Raw genomic sequence first — 16921 nt, 5'->3', positions numbered from 1 at the left:
TCATCAGTGGCCTCCCCACCTACGTGGCCGAGAACGGCTTTGTGAGTTTGGCCCTCATTACTAACTAACAGCGTTTTCACACCAGGTCCCTTTCAGCCTCCTATAAGTGAACTCAGAAGAGTGACTCAGCATTTTTGCCGCGTATGTGAATGCTCCAAAGCATACCCAGACCCCTCGGAAGCTAACAGTACTGAGACCTTGGTTGACGTGGTCTCAGTTCGGTTCGCTTATGAGTTCTGAGAAGTTACATTTGTGACTGGCTGTAATCACTTAAGAAGGTCTCTAGAAGGACCGGTGTGATAAAAAAAAGAAGAGTGACTGTGACACACTATAAAAGCCTAGTTTTGGGTAGGGTGCGCACATCATGCCTGATGAAGATCCAGCGTGATGTTGCTTTTTAAATAATAACGTTTATTTTTAGAGCTTATCAGCAGTGTGCGGACCTACCTTTTTCAACACTATAAAAGCCTTCCAGGACCAGAAAGATCAGGAAGTTCTTTTAGTAATACTCTCACAATATGAACAAAAACAGAGTCCTTTTGTTGTCGGTTCACTTTTTGGTCCACTTACGGAAAGAGGACTGAGTTTGGTTCACTTAAAGGGGACCAGGTGTGAAAACCCTAGCTAATGTTCCCATTTACTTCCAGTGATTATGCTAAGCTATGCTAATAATTCTGATCCAATAAATCCAAGTACTGAGAACACTGAGAAGAAAATGATACACACATTCATGAATGATGCTGGGAAATACTGCAAATAGACTATGTGAAAATCAAAAATGGGTGGACTGTTCCTTTAAATTCAAATCATGTGTCCTATTATTGATTACATTTCATAATGTGAGTAGTTCAGACAGGCTCAGTTTCAAACACATTCTTTCATTTAACATTTGATGTAAAATTAACCGTAAATTGTGTTTGACTTTGTGTACGACCGTGTTTTTTTTCTTACCTGCAACTTTAGATTTGTAACATGATGAACGTCGCCGCAGACGACTATTTCACTTTCCAGGTAAATAACGGCAAACATCCTAACTACTATCACTCACTAATGTCGTAGAATATTATTTATTTGACTCTAACTCTTACCTTTTATTTCCACTCATATATATATATATATATATATATATGTTTGTGTTTTTTGTATCCTTATGAATTTTCAACCTGACAATGAACTGTAGGCCTATTTATAGAACCACAGCTCTGTATATGTTCCTTTTCTTTTACCTTTACCAATCATAGCCCTGTTTTTTTCTAGTTTGAATACATCTGTAAACATTTGAACTGTTTCTTTAACATTTAACATTTATAATGCTTCCATTCCAGAAAGAAGCAGTAGATGAAACAGGTTTCGTCATCAAGAACGTGCTCTCCTTGCCCATTGTCAACAAGAAAGAAGAAATCGTAGGCGTGGCCACCTTCTTCAACCGCAAAGATGGCCGACCCTTTGATGAGCAGGATGAACAGATCACTGAAGTGAGTGGCACAAAAACAGACACAAAAGGGTAACACTTTTGACTACTTGACGCCGGTGTCATAAGCATGCCATTACAGTGTCATAATGGTGTCATGGCACAGTTATGCATGTGTCATAAACATTATGTCCACGTCATAAACATTTTATGACTGTTGCCCTTAAGTGACATTCGGCTATGGCAAAGACAACTGTCTGAATGCAGCGTGTATGTAGTGTATCCAGGCACCAAAGGTCAAACAACATATACGAGTCATCAGGCTAAAATGGGTTAAGGCAGTGTTTCCCAACCAGGGGTACGTGTACCACTAGGGGTACGCGAGCACACTGCAGGGAGTACATTGGGATTGAGAAAGCGACATAGAACTTGACTTAGGTGGTACTCATGGCACAACAAAAAGTCTTGGGGGTACACAAGACAAAAAAGGTTGGGAAACATTGGGTTAAGGCATTATAAAACCGCAGCAAATATATATTTAAAAAAAAAAAACATTCAACATTCAACATTGTCTTTTGTTCCTTCCCCCGACTCTACCCAGGCCTTGACCCAGTTCCTGGGTTGGTCCGTGCTGGTCTGTGACACCTACGACAAGCTGAACCGCACCGAGTGGCGACGCGACATCTACCAGGAGATGCTGATGTATCAGACCAAGGCTACGCTGGCAGACGTGCAGACCATCCTGGTGAGCAATACATGGGTTCTCAGTGTTTATCAACACGATGTTATGAGGAGGGGGCAAGACACTGGCAGCCAACCACGTGAGCTAATGGTTTGACCGACAGCGGTTTCCAACAATCAGAGGTTGAGTTGTGCGCAGCTAGGTCCTGTGAGATAATTCTTTGACCGACAGCGGTTTCCAAGAATCAGAGGTTGAGTTGTGCGCAGCTAGGTTCGCGCAGTCAGGTTATAAACAAAAGTTAGAACCCATGTATATGGCTTGTTGCCTTCGTGATGTCACTTCCTGCCTGCAGGGCTGCGTTTCTCAACAGCGTCTTTGTTAGCTAAGTTAGCAACTTACTACGGTTGCAATGCAATTTCCCGTCAGCAACTTTCTAAGTTGCTAGCTGGTTAGTGACAATGCTTTTGAGAAACAGGGTCCTCCTGTTCAGTCACACAAAGTTTTTCCCCCACTTCTCTCTCTAGCTCTCTTTGTCTGTCTGTCTGTCTGTCTGTCTGTCTGTCTGTCTGTCTGTCTGTCTGTCTGTCTGTCTGTCTGTCTGTCTGTCTGCCTGTCTGTCTGTCTGTCTGTCTGTCTGTGTAGTTCCAGCCAACTGTCTCTATCCAATCAGTGTAAAAGGTAGAAAAGTCTTTATTAAGTTGGCAACATTTCCATAATTGTATTGAACAATATTGTGATTAGCATGAACAATTATATCATAATGTATGTATAATATGACACATAATGTGGAAATACTGGAAAGAATATTATGTCAAAAAAGCATGTGTAACTGATTGTCCATTGGCTGTCCATTGCCTCGTAGAACACAGAAGAGAAGATGGGCAACAAACCAGAGGATTGCGACATGAAGGAGATGTACAAACTCCTGGTAAGAAACCACACTAGGGGTGGGCGATGGGGCAAAAATGTCATTTGACCATTTTTTTTTCACATAAAATCTTGATTCCGATTTATTTTTTCGAAGACAACAACACTAAGTAAAAATAGACATCACTCTGATACTGATGGAATATCCTCACTGCAAGACGATCTATACGATTTCTCCACTTTGGTAGATTCGAGAAGATCTTGTACTCCATTACACGATTCACGATTTAACATCGTCATCATATCGCTCACCGCTAAACCACACCTTACAATTACATCTTGAAAACAGGATGCGTTTGCAACATTTTGCACTCCTGATTCGAATGGGTGCGTTGGAAGTAACCAGTGGTTCAGAGACGTAGACAAAATGTCGATATTATCCGCACACCATCCATTACCGTACCATTGCATTTGCATTGCTCAGTCATTCAGTCATTCAGCCCTGACAAAGGCTACTTGTAGAAGGTCTGAATGAACGAAACGTTGTGAGCGATAAAATTACATGTGTTGGACGGTGTGCAAGCCATTTTGTCAGCTATATTGATGAATGTTGCAAAATCTACCATTTGTACAGACTAAATTTATAGATTAACTCTATTGCTTGACTGTACTAATACTAAGGTATACTATGTAAAAACACATTTCGTGTTGATGGATTAGCTTGAGTAACTTCTTAGTGTATCTGTTCGGCCTGGCTAATACTTCCTTGGTCACTGAAAAACCAAAAACTCGATTACATTACCAACATGCTTCACCAACATTTTACAACTATGACATAATAATATGAAGAGCTCTTTTCCAAAATGAGATATATCCATTTTATAGAATGTTGGGAAATTGACATTTTTGTATTGGGCATTCCATTGAATTGCATTGCAAAATGCATTTTACAGAGGTTAAAAAAGTATGTTCCCAAAACATTTGAATGGCAAGAATTCACACATAGATTATAGGACTACTTAACCGTCAATTCCAAAATTAAAATGCAAAAATTCAAAAATGGTGTATATAGCGTTTTGGAAAAGAGCTCGTCATAATAAATAAACATACATAATATAATAATGAACTTATTAAATCCAAAGCTTGTCTATTTTGTTCCCATGGGGTTAATTAATCTATTTTCTGTTCGTAATCTGTTTTATTTTCCCCTTCTGTTTCTGTTTGATTCGTATAGCGTGCCAACATCCCAGAGGCTAAAGACTGTGACATATTGAGTTTCAGCTTCAGCGATCTCCCTGTGGCCGAGTTCGATCTCATCAGGATGGGCCTTCGCTGCTTCTTTGAGCTCAATGTGATCGAGAAATTCAAAGTGCCACCAGAGGTGAGCTAAACAAACCTTTTAGGAAGTCAAGTCGAGTCAAGTCGAGTCAAGTCAGGGGTGCATTTCTCAAAACAATATTTTTTTTTACTATGTTAGCAGCTTTGTTGTTTGCAATACAACCTCCCATTGGCAACTACCTAAGTTGCTAACAGGCTAACAACTATGATTTCGAGAAATGGACCACAGCTGCTTTATTACCAGTTTCACCGTATGCGCAGGTCATACAAGGAAATACGAAATATTACATTTCTCTCTATCCCATGACATACACAGGACTGACATTAACAGGAGAGACATCAAAGAGCAAGACTAGGAGGACTAATATCACTAATAACATTGAACAGTAACAAGTAATACGTAGACTAATAATAAAGTGATATAATTAATAAATAACATTTGAAACATTTCAGATTTAAACAAATAATGATGTTTGGGCAGGAATGAACTGAAATTAGAGGAGTCTTCTCCAATGATTATACTCATTAAATGGCCCAGTGTATGTTAATAAATACGCTTGAGTTGAGTACTATGAATGCAAAATTTCACTCTTCTAATGTTGAATTAACACTGCAAAATATAGCAAAGATGGACATTGTACTATCCACCTTCCAGTTTGAATTCTCTGACATTGAAACATACAGCTTTACAAGGGCATTGTGTTTATTCCCCCACTGACATCTCCACTCCACACCGCTACATAGGATTTGACTCATAGGCCTACTGTAATACTTCGGTTAAAACCGACTAATGTCTTTTCATGTGAAGTCATCACGTCTCAAACCATGTGACTCCATGTCCCTTCAATAGGATGCACAACTTTTTTGTAATCTAATCTAATTCCTCTTGCCCGTTGTAGATCCTGACGAGATGGATGTACACAGTGAGGAGGGGCTACCGTGACATCACCTACCACAACTGGAGACATGGCTTCAACGTGGGACAGACCATGTTCTGTCTGCTGCAGGTGAGCAGAACTGAATAGTACTTTTGACTCTGAGGAAGGCGCAGGTGCGCCGAAACGTCAGTCATTTAGTGCATCAAAATAATTTTTTAAAAACTCTAAAAAAGTTGCTGAGTGCTCCAGTCATCCCTGGGTCTAGTCACTGTGAAGTAGCCCAGCTTGTCTTGATACTGCTGTCCTCGACGGTGAGCACCACCAAGGCTGAAGCGCAGACATCCCTTCTTTGAACTGAATAGTAATTGAAGAGTTCAGATGCAAAACTCCTTAAGTGCCTTTTCAGAAAATAATCTTAATTCATTTTTATTTAATACAAAACTATCAAAATTGCATATTTATGTAATATAACTATTTATATGTATTATCAAGTACATGAATGTAAACCAAACCAACAACGGGGTTCTCATGAATATCATGAAATTCCCATTGTCTAGGCCTACTACTACTACTACTGCTACTACTACTACTCCTACTACTCCTACTACTACTACTAATACTACTCCTACTACTCCTACTACTACTACTACTACTACTACTACTACTACTACTGCTAATAATAATAATAGTAGTAGTAATAGTATTGGTATTAATATTAGTATTAATGTTAGTAGTATTAGTGTTATTTCACAGTGTTGTAAATACCCTATTTGGATTTAAATAAGCTTACTCATTGATAGCATTGACACCCCATTTGTTTTTTGTTTTTGTTGACGTTGTTTTTCCCCCTCTGCCGCCCCATAACACCAGACTGGCAAGCTGAGGAAGTACTACACCGATCTGGAGGCCTTCGCCATGGTGGCTGCTGCCTTCTGCCACGACATCGACCACAGAGGGACCAACAACCTCTACCAGACCAAGTACGTCGTGTGTCATGCACCTCATACTCACTCAACTCATCAGGGCTTGACATTAACTTTTTCGATCACCGGCCACTGTGACTTGTGGTTTTCCCGAGTCACTAGCGAATCAGCTTTTCTACTAGCCACACATTTGTTTTGTTTTTTGTTTTTTTTAATCATGATACAGTACATCTAACCTCAGAAGATGAGCTTCTAAAGCAAGAATAATAGTGCATAGCTTTCTACATGGAAATAAATCGAACAAATAGAAACTGAGCTTTTTTCTTGGGCTTAAGCACAAACAATTAATACACAAGTGGCAAACAACAGAATGTAGGTTGATATGTCATACCAGTGAGTAGGTAACCTGCCAAATTGGCTAGTGGCACTGAAATTATTACCAGCCACAGCCAAGTTTTACCAGCATTTGGCCGGTTGGCCGGTGCCAGTGTCAAGCCCTGCACCTAAGACTACTACTTCATTCAGACATGACAGCTTAACATACTGACAGGAAGTGGGGAGTCATAAAATGTTTATGACATGGACATAATATTTATGACTTATCTATGACTGTGTCATGACACTATTATGACACTTTACTTTACGGATCGCTAATAAGGTGGTAATTTCGTGTTAATTTCATAGTTTCATAGTTATTTCAGGGTAATAACTGTTTGGTTTTAGTAACAACAGCAAAATAACCATACAGTTTACAGTGCATTGTGTGTGTGTGTGTGTGTGTGTGTGTGTGTGTGTGTGTGTGTGTGTGTGTGTGTGTGTGTGTGTGTGTGTGTGTGTGTGTGTGTCAACAAAATATCACCGTGCTGCGAGTCATCAGGGTGTCACCAAAATGCGCTGGAAACTGTATGGTTATTTTGCTGTTGTTACTAAAAACAAACAGTTATTACCCTGAAATAACTATGAAATAACTATGAAATTAACACAAAATTACCACCTTATTAGCGATCCGTAAAGTAAAGTGTTACCGACACTATTATGACACTTTATTATATGGTGTGACGTCATCGGTCGAATGCTCCATTCATTTCAACGGGGCTCCCCAACGTTCGCACGTCTGTTATTTTTCGATAACGGACGGGTTGGTCTATAACAGACCGCTGTCAATGGCAACAAGACTTTTCACTGCTAAAGCGACTTTTCAACAAGACTCTAATCAGCTGCTGTGATAGACAACACCTGTTGTCCTGGCTACCTGTTTCCTAGCGGTGTTCCACAACGGCACTGTTTTGTTTTGCGCAGCAACAATCTTAACATTAAATAGGCCTAAAGAAATGTCCCCGCCATGTGTGAATCATTTAAGTATATCCATATAATAAGCGGGTTAACTTTCGGCGAGTCGGTCGCTTTGTGGAATAGCAGCACTTCAGAGAGAACAAGACCCCTCCGCTACGCGTCGGGGTCTAAAGATTCTCTCTGTCGTGCTGCTATTCCACGGTAGCGACCTTCTCGCCGAACGTTAACCCTTACGTAATGACATGCATATGACACCGGCGTTAAGTAAAGTGTTACCCATGTAGAGTAGAGTAGAGTGTCATTTATTGATCCCGAGGGAAATTAAGGTGTCAAGTACAAACCCCAACTCCGGTGAAGTTGGGACGTTTGGTAAACAGTGAATAAAATCAAAATGCTATCATTTTCAAAACATTCAATCTATTCATTAGATGGAGAATAGTGAAAAGACAGCATATTAAGTGTTAAAACCGAGAAAAAATATTGTTTTGGGGGACATATGTACTCATTTCTAATTTGATAAATCCAACACGTCTCAAATAAGTTGGGACGGGGATCAGTGAAATTTAGTAAACATCCAAATAAGATAAAACAACACAGAAGAACATTTCAAAATGAATTGTACTGACGGACAATATAGGTGTCCAGGTATAAGATCATCACAGAGAGGCTGAGTCACTCAGAATTAAAGATGCAAAGGGAATAATTACCATAGTTATTACATACATTTTTTAATTCCCTTTGATTTACCACGATTGAGTGTATATAAGACATATTTTTGTTACTAAAATCATTGTATAGGTTCATGACATCATTAAATATATATTGGCTGTAGTCTCACTCTAGCACTCCAGGAATTAGAGCTATTGAAAATTGACCATATTAAGAATGCGTGCAAATGATACAGGGGTGTAACATTCTCCTAAGCACTTGAGCTCACTTGAAATAGACCCAGAGGACATGGGAAACTGTCCTTTGCTTACAGAAGTCAACAGAAGTTGTAGAAGTCCATTCTTTTTGACAATAATAGAGCATTGCACATCCTGTGCTACAGTGAAAATGGACCATCCAACTTGTGTTAGTGCTAACTTCAAAAGTCAGCCTCCATGATGGCATGCGGGTGCAGTAGTGCATTGGTTAAGATGTTCTCACTCATCTGTAGAGTTAAATACAGTGCTGAATGGTATAAATGGGTTTTAAACAGCATGAAAAGCCACTCATGAATTATATTTTGAAGGGAGATCTTCGATTACTGCCACATAGTAAGGTCAAATTGCATTCTCTACTATGTTTTAACAGTTTGGCTCCGTCATAAGGACCAGCAGGTGATAAAATGGTGGGCTTTTGGTCAAGACCTGTCACACTGTAAGCACTACAGAAAGGAAAACATTGCAAAACATGACAAGGAATACACCCACCATTTAAGCTGGTGAAATCATGTCCAAGATAGGAATTAACACTGTTTTTTATATAAAATCATCTCATCGGTTAATGTATTTAACTGTTAAGTGTTGTCTTTTGTTTTGTATTTAGTCTTCCTCGACATTTGCTGCCATTTATTGTCCCCGTCCCAACTCTTTTGAGACGTGTTGGATTTACCAAATTAGAAATGAGTACATATGTCCCCCAAAACAATATTTTTTCTCGGTTTTAACACTTAATATGTTGTCTTTTCACTATTCTCCATCTAATGAATAGATTGAATGTTTTGAAAATGATAGCATTTTGATTTTATTCACTGTTTACCAAGCGTCTCAACTTCACCGGAGTTGGGGTTTGTAGCATACATACATGCATAAATACAGAAGAAGACACAAAGACATTACACACAACATTGCACATGTATTCACAATTTTTTTTTTGGTTGGTGTGTGTGTTTCCGTGTGTAGGAGTGCGTCGCCTCTGGCCAGGCTCCACACGTCCTCCATTTTGGAGAGGCACCATCTGGAGTACAGCAAGAACCTGATGGCTGATGACGTATGTGTGTCTGTGTGTCTGTGTGTGTGTGTTAGTGTGTGTGTGTGTGTGTGTGTGTGTTAGTGTGTGTGTGTGTGTGTGTGTGTGTGTGTGTGTGTGTGTGTGTGTGTGTGTGTGTGTGTGTGTGTGTGTGTGTGTGTGTGTCTGTGTGTGTGTGTGTGTGTGCGCGTGTGTGTGTGTGTGTGTGTGTGTGTGTGTGTGTGTGTGTGTGTGTGTGTGTGTGTGTGTTTGTGTGTTTGTGTGTGTGTGTACTGTGCGTGTGCGCGTGTGTGTGTGTGTTTTCTTAAAAAATGAGAACTACAGGTTCTTCTATTAGATGATTTACCACGTACCTTAACCTGGTTTACTCCTGAACCAGCTTTTTTTAGTATAGGCTCCCTGTATCATTTTACAGTATATAGGCCTACTAACGTCGTCATTGTGCATTTTTGTTTTCTCCAGACGGTGAACATCTTCCAGAGTTTGCAGAAGCGTCAGGTTGAGACCGTGCAGCATCTGCACGACGTCTGCATCATCGCCACCGATCTCGCTCTCTACTTCAAGTGAGCTGCCTTGCCGTCCTTTCAGTAGCCATGGCTCAGTGGTTAGAGCAGGTGTCACCAACGTTGTGCCCGCGGGCGCCAGGTAGCCCTCTAGGAGCTTCTGAGGTGCCCACCAAGGATGTTAATAAACAGTGACGACTACCAGATTTTAGTCACAGTTAATGCTTTTCTTGATTTAAATATGAAATTGTTTATTCTTTGCAACCTATAAACAAATTATCATTCAATAATAGCGTGATTTGACAATGATGCCAAGACATCAGTCGAGGATTTTGAACAAAAGTAGCCCTCGGGTAGCCCTTGGTAGCCCTCAGGCCTAGAAAGGTTGGGGACCCCAGTGGTTAGAGCACTGGCCTTTAGATCAGAGGGTTGCAGGTTCAAATCCCACCCTTGAAAAAGGTAGGTCTGCACACTGCCGATCAGCTCCGAAAATAAACGTTATTATTTAAAAATCTTAATCCGGCCCTGGTCAGAATGTTAACTGTTATATGATGTGTGTATTTCTGATCTCTTTGCCCACTAAAGGAAAAGGACGATGTTCCAGAACATTGTCAATGCAACAGAAACCATGGTGGAGGAGGAAGGAAAGAACTTTATCTCCAACAACCCAACTAGGAAGGAAATTATTATGTAAGTATCCTCTGCATTATAGTATCACACTAGCAGCTACAGAGTGGCAGATTTTGCCCAGTAGTTCTAGAATGACACTCACACATTCTACAGCTCACATAGAAACTAGTGTGAAATACCCCGCAGAGTGTTTATGGCATTATAGTGAGAACTCAACTCAAGAATTTGCTGTAGTTCTAATCTAATATATGTCATGGTAGGCCTACTCCTCAAAGGGTTTATGTGAATAACTGGCATTGCTATAACTTGCTAGAGGCTAACTTGTGTATTTATGCTGCTGTCGCTACTAGGGCTAATGCGAATAACTGGCATTGCTATATTTGCTTGCTATAACTTGTGTATTTCTGCTGCTGTCGCTAGTAGGGCTAATGCGAATAACTGGCATTGCTACTAACTTGCTATAACTTGTGTATTTCTGCTGCTGTCGCTAGTAGGGCTAATGCGAATAACTGGCATTGCTACTAACTTGCTATAACTTGTGTATTTATGCTGCTGTCGCTAGTAGGGCTAATGCGAATAACTGGCATTGCTATATTAGCTTGCTATAACTTGTGTATTTCTGCTGCTGTCGCTACTAGGGCTATGATGATGACTGGATGTGATTTATCAGCCATCACCAAACCATGGGAGGTCCAGAGCAAGGTACGCTATCCTTAAACATGTCTTGTTGTACTGTACGTATACATGTCTTTTTTTTTTAGCTATTTCCTTGGCTTTTTTATGGGCTTTATTTTTTATTTAAATCTATTTGGTCTTTTATCAATTTATGATAGGACAACAGTGTGAGAGGTGGCCAGGAAGCGAATGGGGAGAGAGACAGGGAAGGGTCGGCAAATGACCCGGGCCGGGAGTCTAACCCGGGTCGGCCGCATAGCAAACGAGTGCCCTACCATTTGCGCCACGGTAGGGCCATTTATGGCCTTTACTTCAACAGCCAGTGTAAGAGGAGACAAGAATCGATTGAAAGAGAGAGAGAGAGAGAGAGAGAGAGAGAGAGAGAGAGAGAGAGAGAGAGAGAGAGAGAGATGTGGGAGGATCAGGAAATGACCTGGGACTGGAATCGACCCTGGGTCCTCAACGTAACTGTGCGGTGCCTTAGCCATTTGAACCACAGCCAAAGCCACATGTCTACATGTCTATGATATGATGCTGTTAGGGTCATGGCTGGATTGGCCAAAAGGCATACAGGGCATTTGCCCGGTGGACTATGGATGATTTTGGCTTTTGGCCTTAATGGTATCAGGCCTCTTGGAGCTAGTCAGATATTAAGAAATGATTTTGGCTGTTATTACGGTCTTGGCTAAAATGGCCGGCCTGATTTTTCATCCCAGTTCAACCCTGATTATATTAGGGTCGAGGTCTGATAGGCAACAGAGTTACGCAATTGGAGGACCAGGAATTAAATTGCAGCCCCGCCTTTCAACGAGTTCCTAAAGCGGCTGTCTTCCCACAGACTCAACACAGAACCACCACATTAACAGCCAAAAATAAGGACTAACGAACTATACTGCGGGGTAATCACCACAAATATGTAAACTATCAACTGTCTCGGTGGTGATAATCACAACAGTTTTACCACCTGTGATGTCTATCTGAAGTTATTTCTACGAACAGCAAGTCTTGTCATATTCCCTGCATTACATCGCATTGCATTTGCTGTGTGCTACGCCCACTACTAAGAACTAACATTCACAACGCTGAGCAGTACTGAGAAGCTAAAACAGCTAATTTTGCTAATGAGGAAGTCAGAACTAGCAGACAGCGGAGATCGCCTGACTCTGTTGTCTGTATGGCTCTGGCAGTAGCCATACATAAACGAATGCAGGTGCAAAACGTACACCAAAGAAGGAGTTGCTGGTGATCAGAGGCAAAATAAAAAAAAGTGGCCAAACATAAATCGTCACAGAGTCGAACAGAGTAGAACAATATCATCTCGGTGGGAAATGATCTTGGTCCTTTTCTCCTCACACCCTGACACTGTCCTTTCCTTGTTCGCTGTTCCTGTGCAGGTGGCTCTGATGGTGGCCGCTGAGTTCTGGGAGCAAGGTGACCTGGAGAGAGAGGTTCTAGAACAGGAACCCATTGTGAGTTTGTTACAGTACATTACATTACATTACATTACACAGAACCGTTCTAGAACAGGAACCCATTGTGAGTTTGTTACAGTACATTACATTACATTACACATTAGAACCGTTCTAGAACAGGAACCCATTGTGAGTTTGTTACATTACATTACATTACATTACATTACATTACATTACATTACATAATGCATACAATGCTCTACGGCTACACCTTCTATTGCTCGTTTTATGATATATCAATGTGAGCCATTGTGGGCTATAACATTGTCAGGAATTATTATATTGGTGGATTGTTACAAGGAAGGTCATATTATTGTAAACCATGTACCGTTATTCACATATATGTGATGTACGTATATCTGTGCAGTGGAGTCTTATTGATGCCATGTCATATTATCCTTACGCCTCAGTGCAGCAATTATTATCTTATTATTTAAAACTTCAGGGAGAGACATATGCCTTTTTTCCACTGCCGGTTTTCTGGTAGACCTACGGCTCGACATAGCGCGACCCGGCCGCCACTTTTTGCGTTATAATTGAGCTGTGTTGTGCCTAAGCAAAAAAAAACAAAAAGTGAAGAAGTCTTTTTCTCTATAGCCCATGATGGACAGGAACAAATCAGCGGAATTACCCAAGATGCAGTGCGGTTTCATCAACTTCGTATGCTCGTTTGTGTACAAGGTAAGCATTTTCTATATTTTCAGATCCAAGAATTACGTTTTTCAGAATTGTTTTCGAAACGCTTTACAACTTGTGCCAACAGGAAATTGTCATATCACTACATTTTGTCCTTACAAAACATCAAACGTGCACCAGTTGCTGTCGGTAATGGCTAACTTAGCAAAGCTACCGGTAAATATTTAGTAGTATGACCAAAGTACAGGACGTTTTGCTGCTAAAAATGTCTATTTCTGGAAATTCAAAATGGCAGACATGGAGAGGAGGCCCCTTTGAGCATGAAAAGTGCAATTTTCCAAATCATAATGAATACTTAGTTAGAATCTAATGGTGGTGGTAAGAATCGATAATAAAAAGGTAACATTAGTTAGGCCTAATTGGCAATGGAAATAAACTGATAAATATTTTTAAAAATCATAAAAAGGTAACATTTGTGAATGGGCAATGGAAATAATAAACTGTTAAAAACATTACACAGTGCACCTTTTAAGTTTGAAGTCGAGGCTAACGGGGTGCCCATTTATTTTTGCGTTCCAGGAATTCTCAAGGTTCCACAAGGAAATCACTCCCATGTTTGACGGGCTGAATAACAACTTGTTTCACTGGAAAGAACTGGCCGATGCGTACGAAGCAAAGATGAAGGCCATCGAGGACGAGAAGAAGAAGCTAGAGGGAGGAGGAGACCCCAAACGTATGTAGTAGTCCAACTCACCAGTCTTTAGAAGAGCAAATGAAGAGTTCAGATGCAAAACCCCCTAAGGGCCTCCGCACACCGGCTCCGACAAAGTGCTGAGCACTGCTCAGCTAAAATTCGGTTCCATTGTTCCGCACACTGGTGCCGATGTCCGCGGACATTCGCCGATGTCGGATAGCAATTAGAGACAAGTTCTATTTTGTCGGCGCCGCCCATTGACTATCAATGCAATGTTCGTGTGAAATTGGGTTTGGGGGTCCGAATTCTGTCGGAAGCAAAAGTGCGCCGCAGTGCTGTCGGAGCCAGTGTGCGGCCGGCCTAACTCCATTTCTGAAGACCTGAACTTCTATATTTTTAGAGAACCCCGTTGTTGGTTTGGTTTACATTCCTGTGCTTGATAATACATATAAATCGTTATATTACATAAATAAAATTTAAAAATATGCAATTTTTATAGCTTTGTATTAAATAAAAATGAATTAAGATTATTTTCTGAAAAGGCACTTAGGGGGGTTTGCATCTGAATTGGATCTCCATTTGCATCTCCATTGGAGCTGATTGCACATAGGGCCCACAGTTTGCTGCTACGCCCCTGTGCACGGTTGTGCCATTGTAATTTGTTTGGGAGCATCATGGAACAGTGTCACGGATCTTAATCTTAATCATCTCCTTGCAGTTGTCTTCTGTTTGGACCGTCCACCACCTGTGCTACTGGTCAATTGTATTGTAACACTATTTCCTTTTGTGTGTGTGTGTGTGTGTGTGTGTGTGTGTGTGTGTGTGTGTCTGTGTCTGTGTCTGTGTCTGTGTGTGTGCCAACAGCTGAGGAGGCTGCCGAGGGAGGAAAGTCCAAAACCTGCTCCGTCTCCTAAACGGGCGGTGGAGGCTCCATCACTCGCAGGAGTGGTGCATCATGGGAGACAGAGTCTGCAAGAAGACGAAGCGACTCTTACGATGGACAATCAATTATTTATTCTCATTTTATTTTATTCTATTTCATTTTCCCCCCGCTTTTGAAATCTTGCAAAGGACAATTAATTATTTATTCTCATTTTATTTTATTTTATTTTATTTTATTATTTGTCCCCTGCTTTTGAAATCTTTGAATGCAGCATCAGTGCACATTTAGCTTCCCAGTGAGTCTACATTGTATGTTGGACCAAGTGGACATATAGGGGTTTGATTGTGTTTGGATCGTTTTTTTGTCAGCTTCAAAGCCATGAAATATGGATTGCTTGTAGTGACACGAATATCCATGTTCACTGCTCACGTTTTTGTTTTGTTTTTTCCCCCAAAACCGATGAAGTCTACCCATGAAGCAGCTGTCGTCGCTATGAGACAGTGGCAGAGAATGCTGAAAATGCTTAACATGATGCCAGACAGAACCAAACAGAAAAAAACTAAAGCTATATTAACACTCAAGAGCCACTCATGCACGCAAGACTACACAATGGTGCATATGTTGGTGGGTATGGAGTTGAAAATGTTTCTGCAATGTTTGCAATGCTAACTAAGTCAAATATTGAGAATTGGGTGCTTTAATGCTACCACGTTTTACCATCGTCATAACTGGCACTTCATGTATAATAACTAGTCCTTGTGCTCTGTTGACAATGTATCTTTTATTTTTGTCTTCTTATTTCTGAGGCTTAGAAGATGTTTTGACCTTGCATACAAAATAATTTTTCAGTTCTGGCCTGGCCTGGACGGGTCCAGGTTCTTAAGTCCAGTTTGTCCGGGAAGTGCAGGTTCTAAAGTCCAGTTTGTCCAGGAAGTGCAGGTTTTTAAGTCCGGTGTATCCACCTCTGGGTGGGCCTACACATAACAGTACTCTTGAGCTTGAACCAGAACTGTACTATATTGTCTCATTCGGATTCATTATTCAAAAAAGTAAAAGTTGAAAGCAGCTGGACTTTCTTTCTTTTTTTGAGACTAGACTGAAGATGTTTCCAAATCGAATCAAAAGTCTTCTTTTGATCTGACAGTAGGGAAACACAGGAGCTTCCTGTATCTCTGGATTTCTGGATGTGGAAGCTGTAGGCCACATCCATCATCATAATATCACAATGATGGACAGCCCTGGCTATATCAACGTCTCATCTCCAGCATGTTATAGTTCTTTAAAATGTTATATATATTTTTGATTGTATGACCAGATACGACACTTTTGTACTTTTTGTCTTATTTAAAAAACAAAGTGAATTAATGGACACAGGGCTGATGATTGATTGATTGATTGGTTGGTTGGTGCTGCTGACAGCCACGCTTGTTTGGCGTTAAAGATGGCATTTGTGCCTCTCTACACAAAGTTACTGGGGCACCTTGGTGGGCACAGATCCGTGCCAATTTGTTTTGGTTTGAGAGATCAGATAGTGATTTATATCATATTGATTTATTCCATACTATTTATTACTAATATGTCATTGTATTGATTGAACATTATGCAGCAAATAGACTGTGCCACAAGCAGAAATAGGACATATGACATGTTACTTAGTTTTTAATGACTATCAAATGTTGGTCAAACATGAAACACAAAAAAAGTATGTGAAAAAAATATACTGTACTCATAGACTGCGCTACAGCAAAGCGAAGAAATCCTGGGCACAAAGACTGGAGTCTATTGAAAATTGTCTTGATCAAGGCAATTCGAATGGAAGCCAGGTAAAATTGAAAGAAAAAATTCTGCACACTTAAATCCCCTTTGTGTTCTTTTTGATGATAGGAAAAGCTTTCGGACCGATTTAAGTGTGCAGACATTTTTCTTTCAATTTCACACAGTTTTTGTTTATGTTTGGCACCTTTTAATCGAGAGTGCGGTGGGATGCGGTTATACACAATGGAAGCCAGGTAAAAAGCTTCCACCCAAAGGTGTTCATGACAGTTTGTCATAATGTTTGTTATTGTGACACTTCCTAGTGTTA

At 40.5% G+C, this 16921-nt stretch overlaps 1 protein-coding gene across 1 annotated transcript in view; it reads left to right on the top strand.

Moving 5' to 3' along the window:
- pde6c (phosphodiesterase 6C, cGMP-specific, cone, alpha prime) overlaps positions 1-14869 on the top strand; it is a 27853-nt gene extending 12984 nt beyond the window's left edge. Inside the window, exons 8-23 of the mRNA XM_063221002.1 lie at positions 1-41; positions 964-1011; positions 1326-1475; positions 2013-2156; positions 2956-3021; positions 4195-4341; positions 5198-5305; positions 6047-6156; positions 9279-9366; positions 9808-9908; positions 10434-10538; positions 11117-11180; positions 12548-12622; positions 13223-13306; positions 13841-13994; positions 14820-14869. The exon at positions 1-41 is cut by the window's left edge and continues 26 nt beyond it. Coding sequence (XP_063077072.1) covers positions 1-41; positions 964-1011; positions 1326-1475; positions 2013-2156; positions 2956-3021; positions 4195-4341; positions 5198-5305; positions 6047-6156; positions 9279-9366; positions 9808-9908; positions 10434-10538; positions 11117-11180; positions 12548-12622; positions 13223-13306; positions 13841-13994; positions 14820-14869 — 1535 coding nt within the window. The remainder of the gene's footprint in view (positions 42-963; positions 1012-1325; positions 1476-2012; positions 2157-2955; positions 3022-4194; positions 4342-5197; positions 5306-6046; positions 6157-9278; positions 9367-9807; positions 9909-10433; positions 10539-11116; positions 11181-12547; positions 12623-13222; positions 13307-13840; positions 13995-14819) is intronic.
- The last annotated feature ends 2052 nt before the right edge of the window (positions 14870-16921 follow it).

The sequence above is a fragment of the Engraulis encrasicolus genome, chromosome 17, assembly GCF_034702125.1.
Source record: "Engraulis encrasicolus isolate BLACKSEA-1 chromosome 17, IST_EnEncr_1.0, whole genome shotgun sequence".
Lineage (NCBI taxonomy): Eukaryota > Metazoa > Chordata > Actinopteri > Clupeiformes > Engraulidae > Engraulis > Engraulis encrasicolus.
Note: the sequence above shows the minus strand (reverse complement) of the source record. Positions and strands in the feature narration are given on the sequence as shown.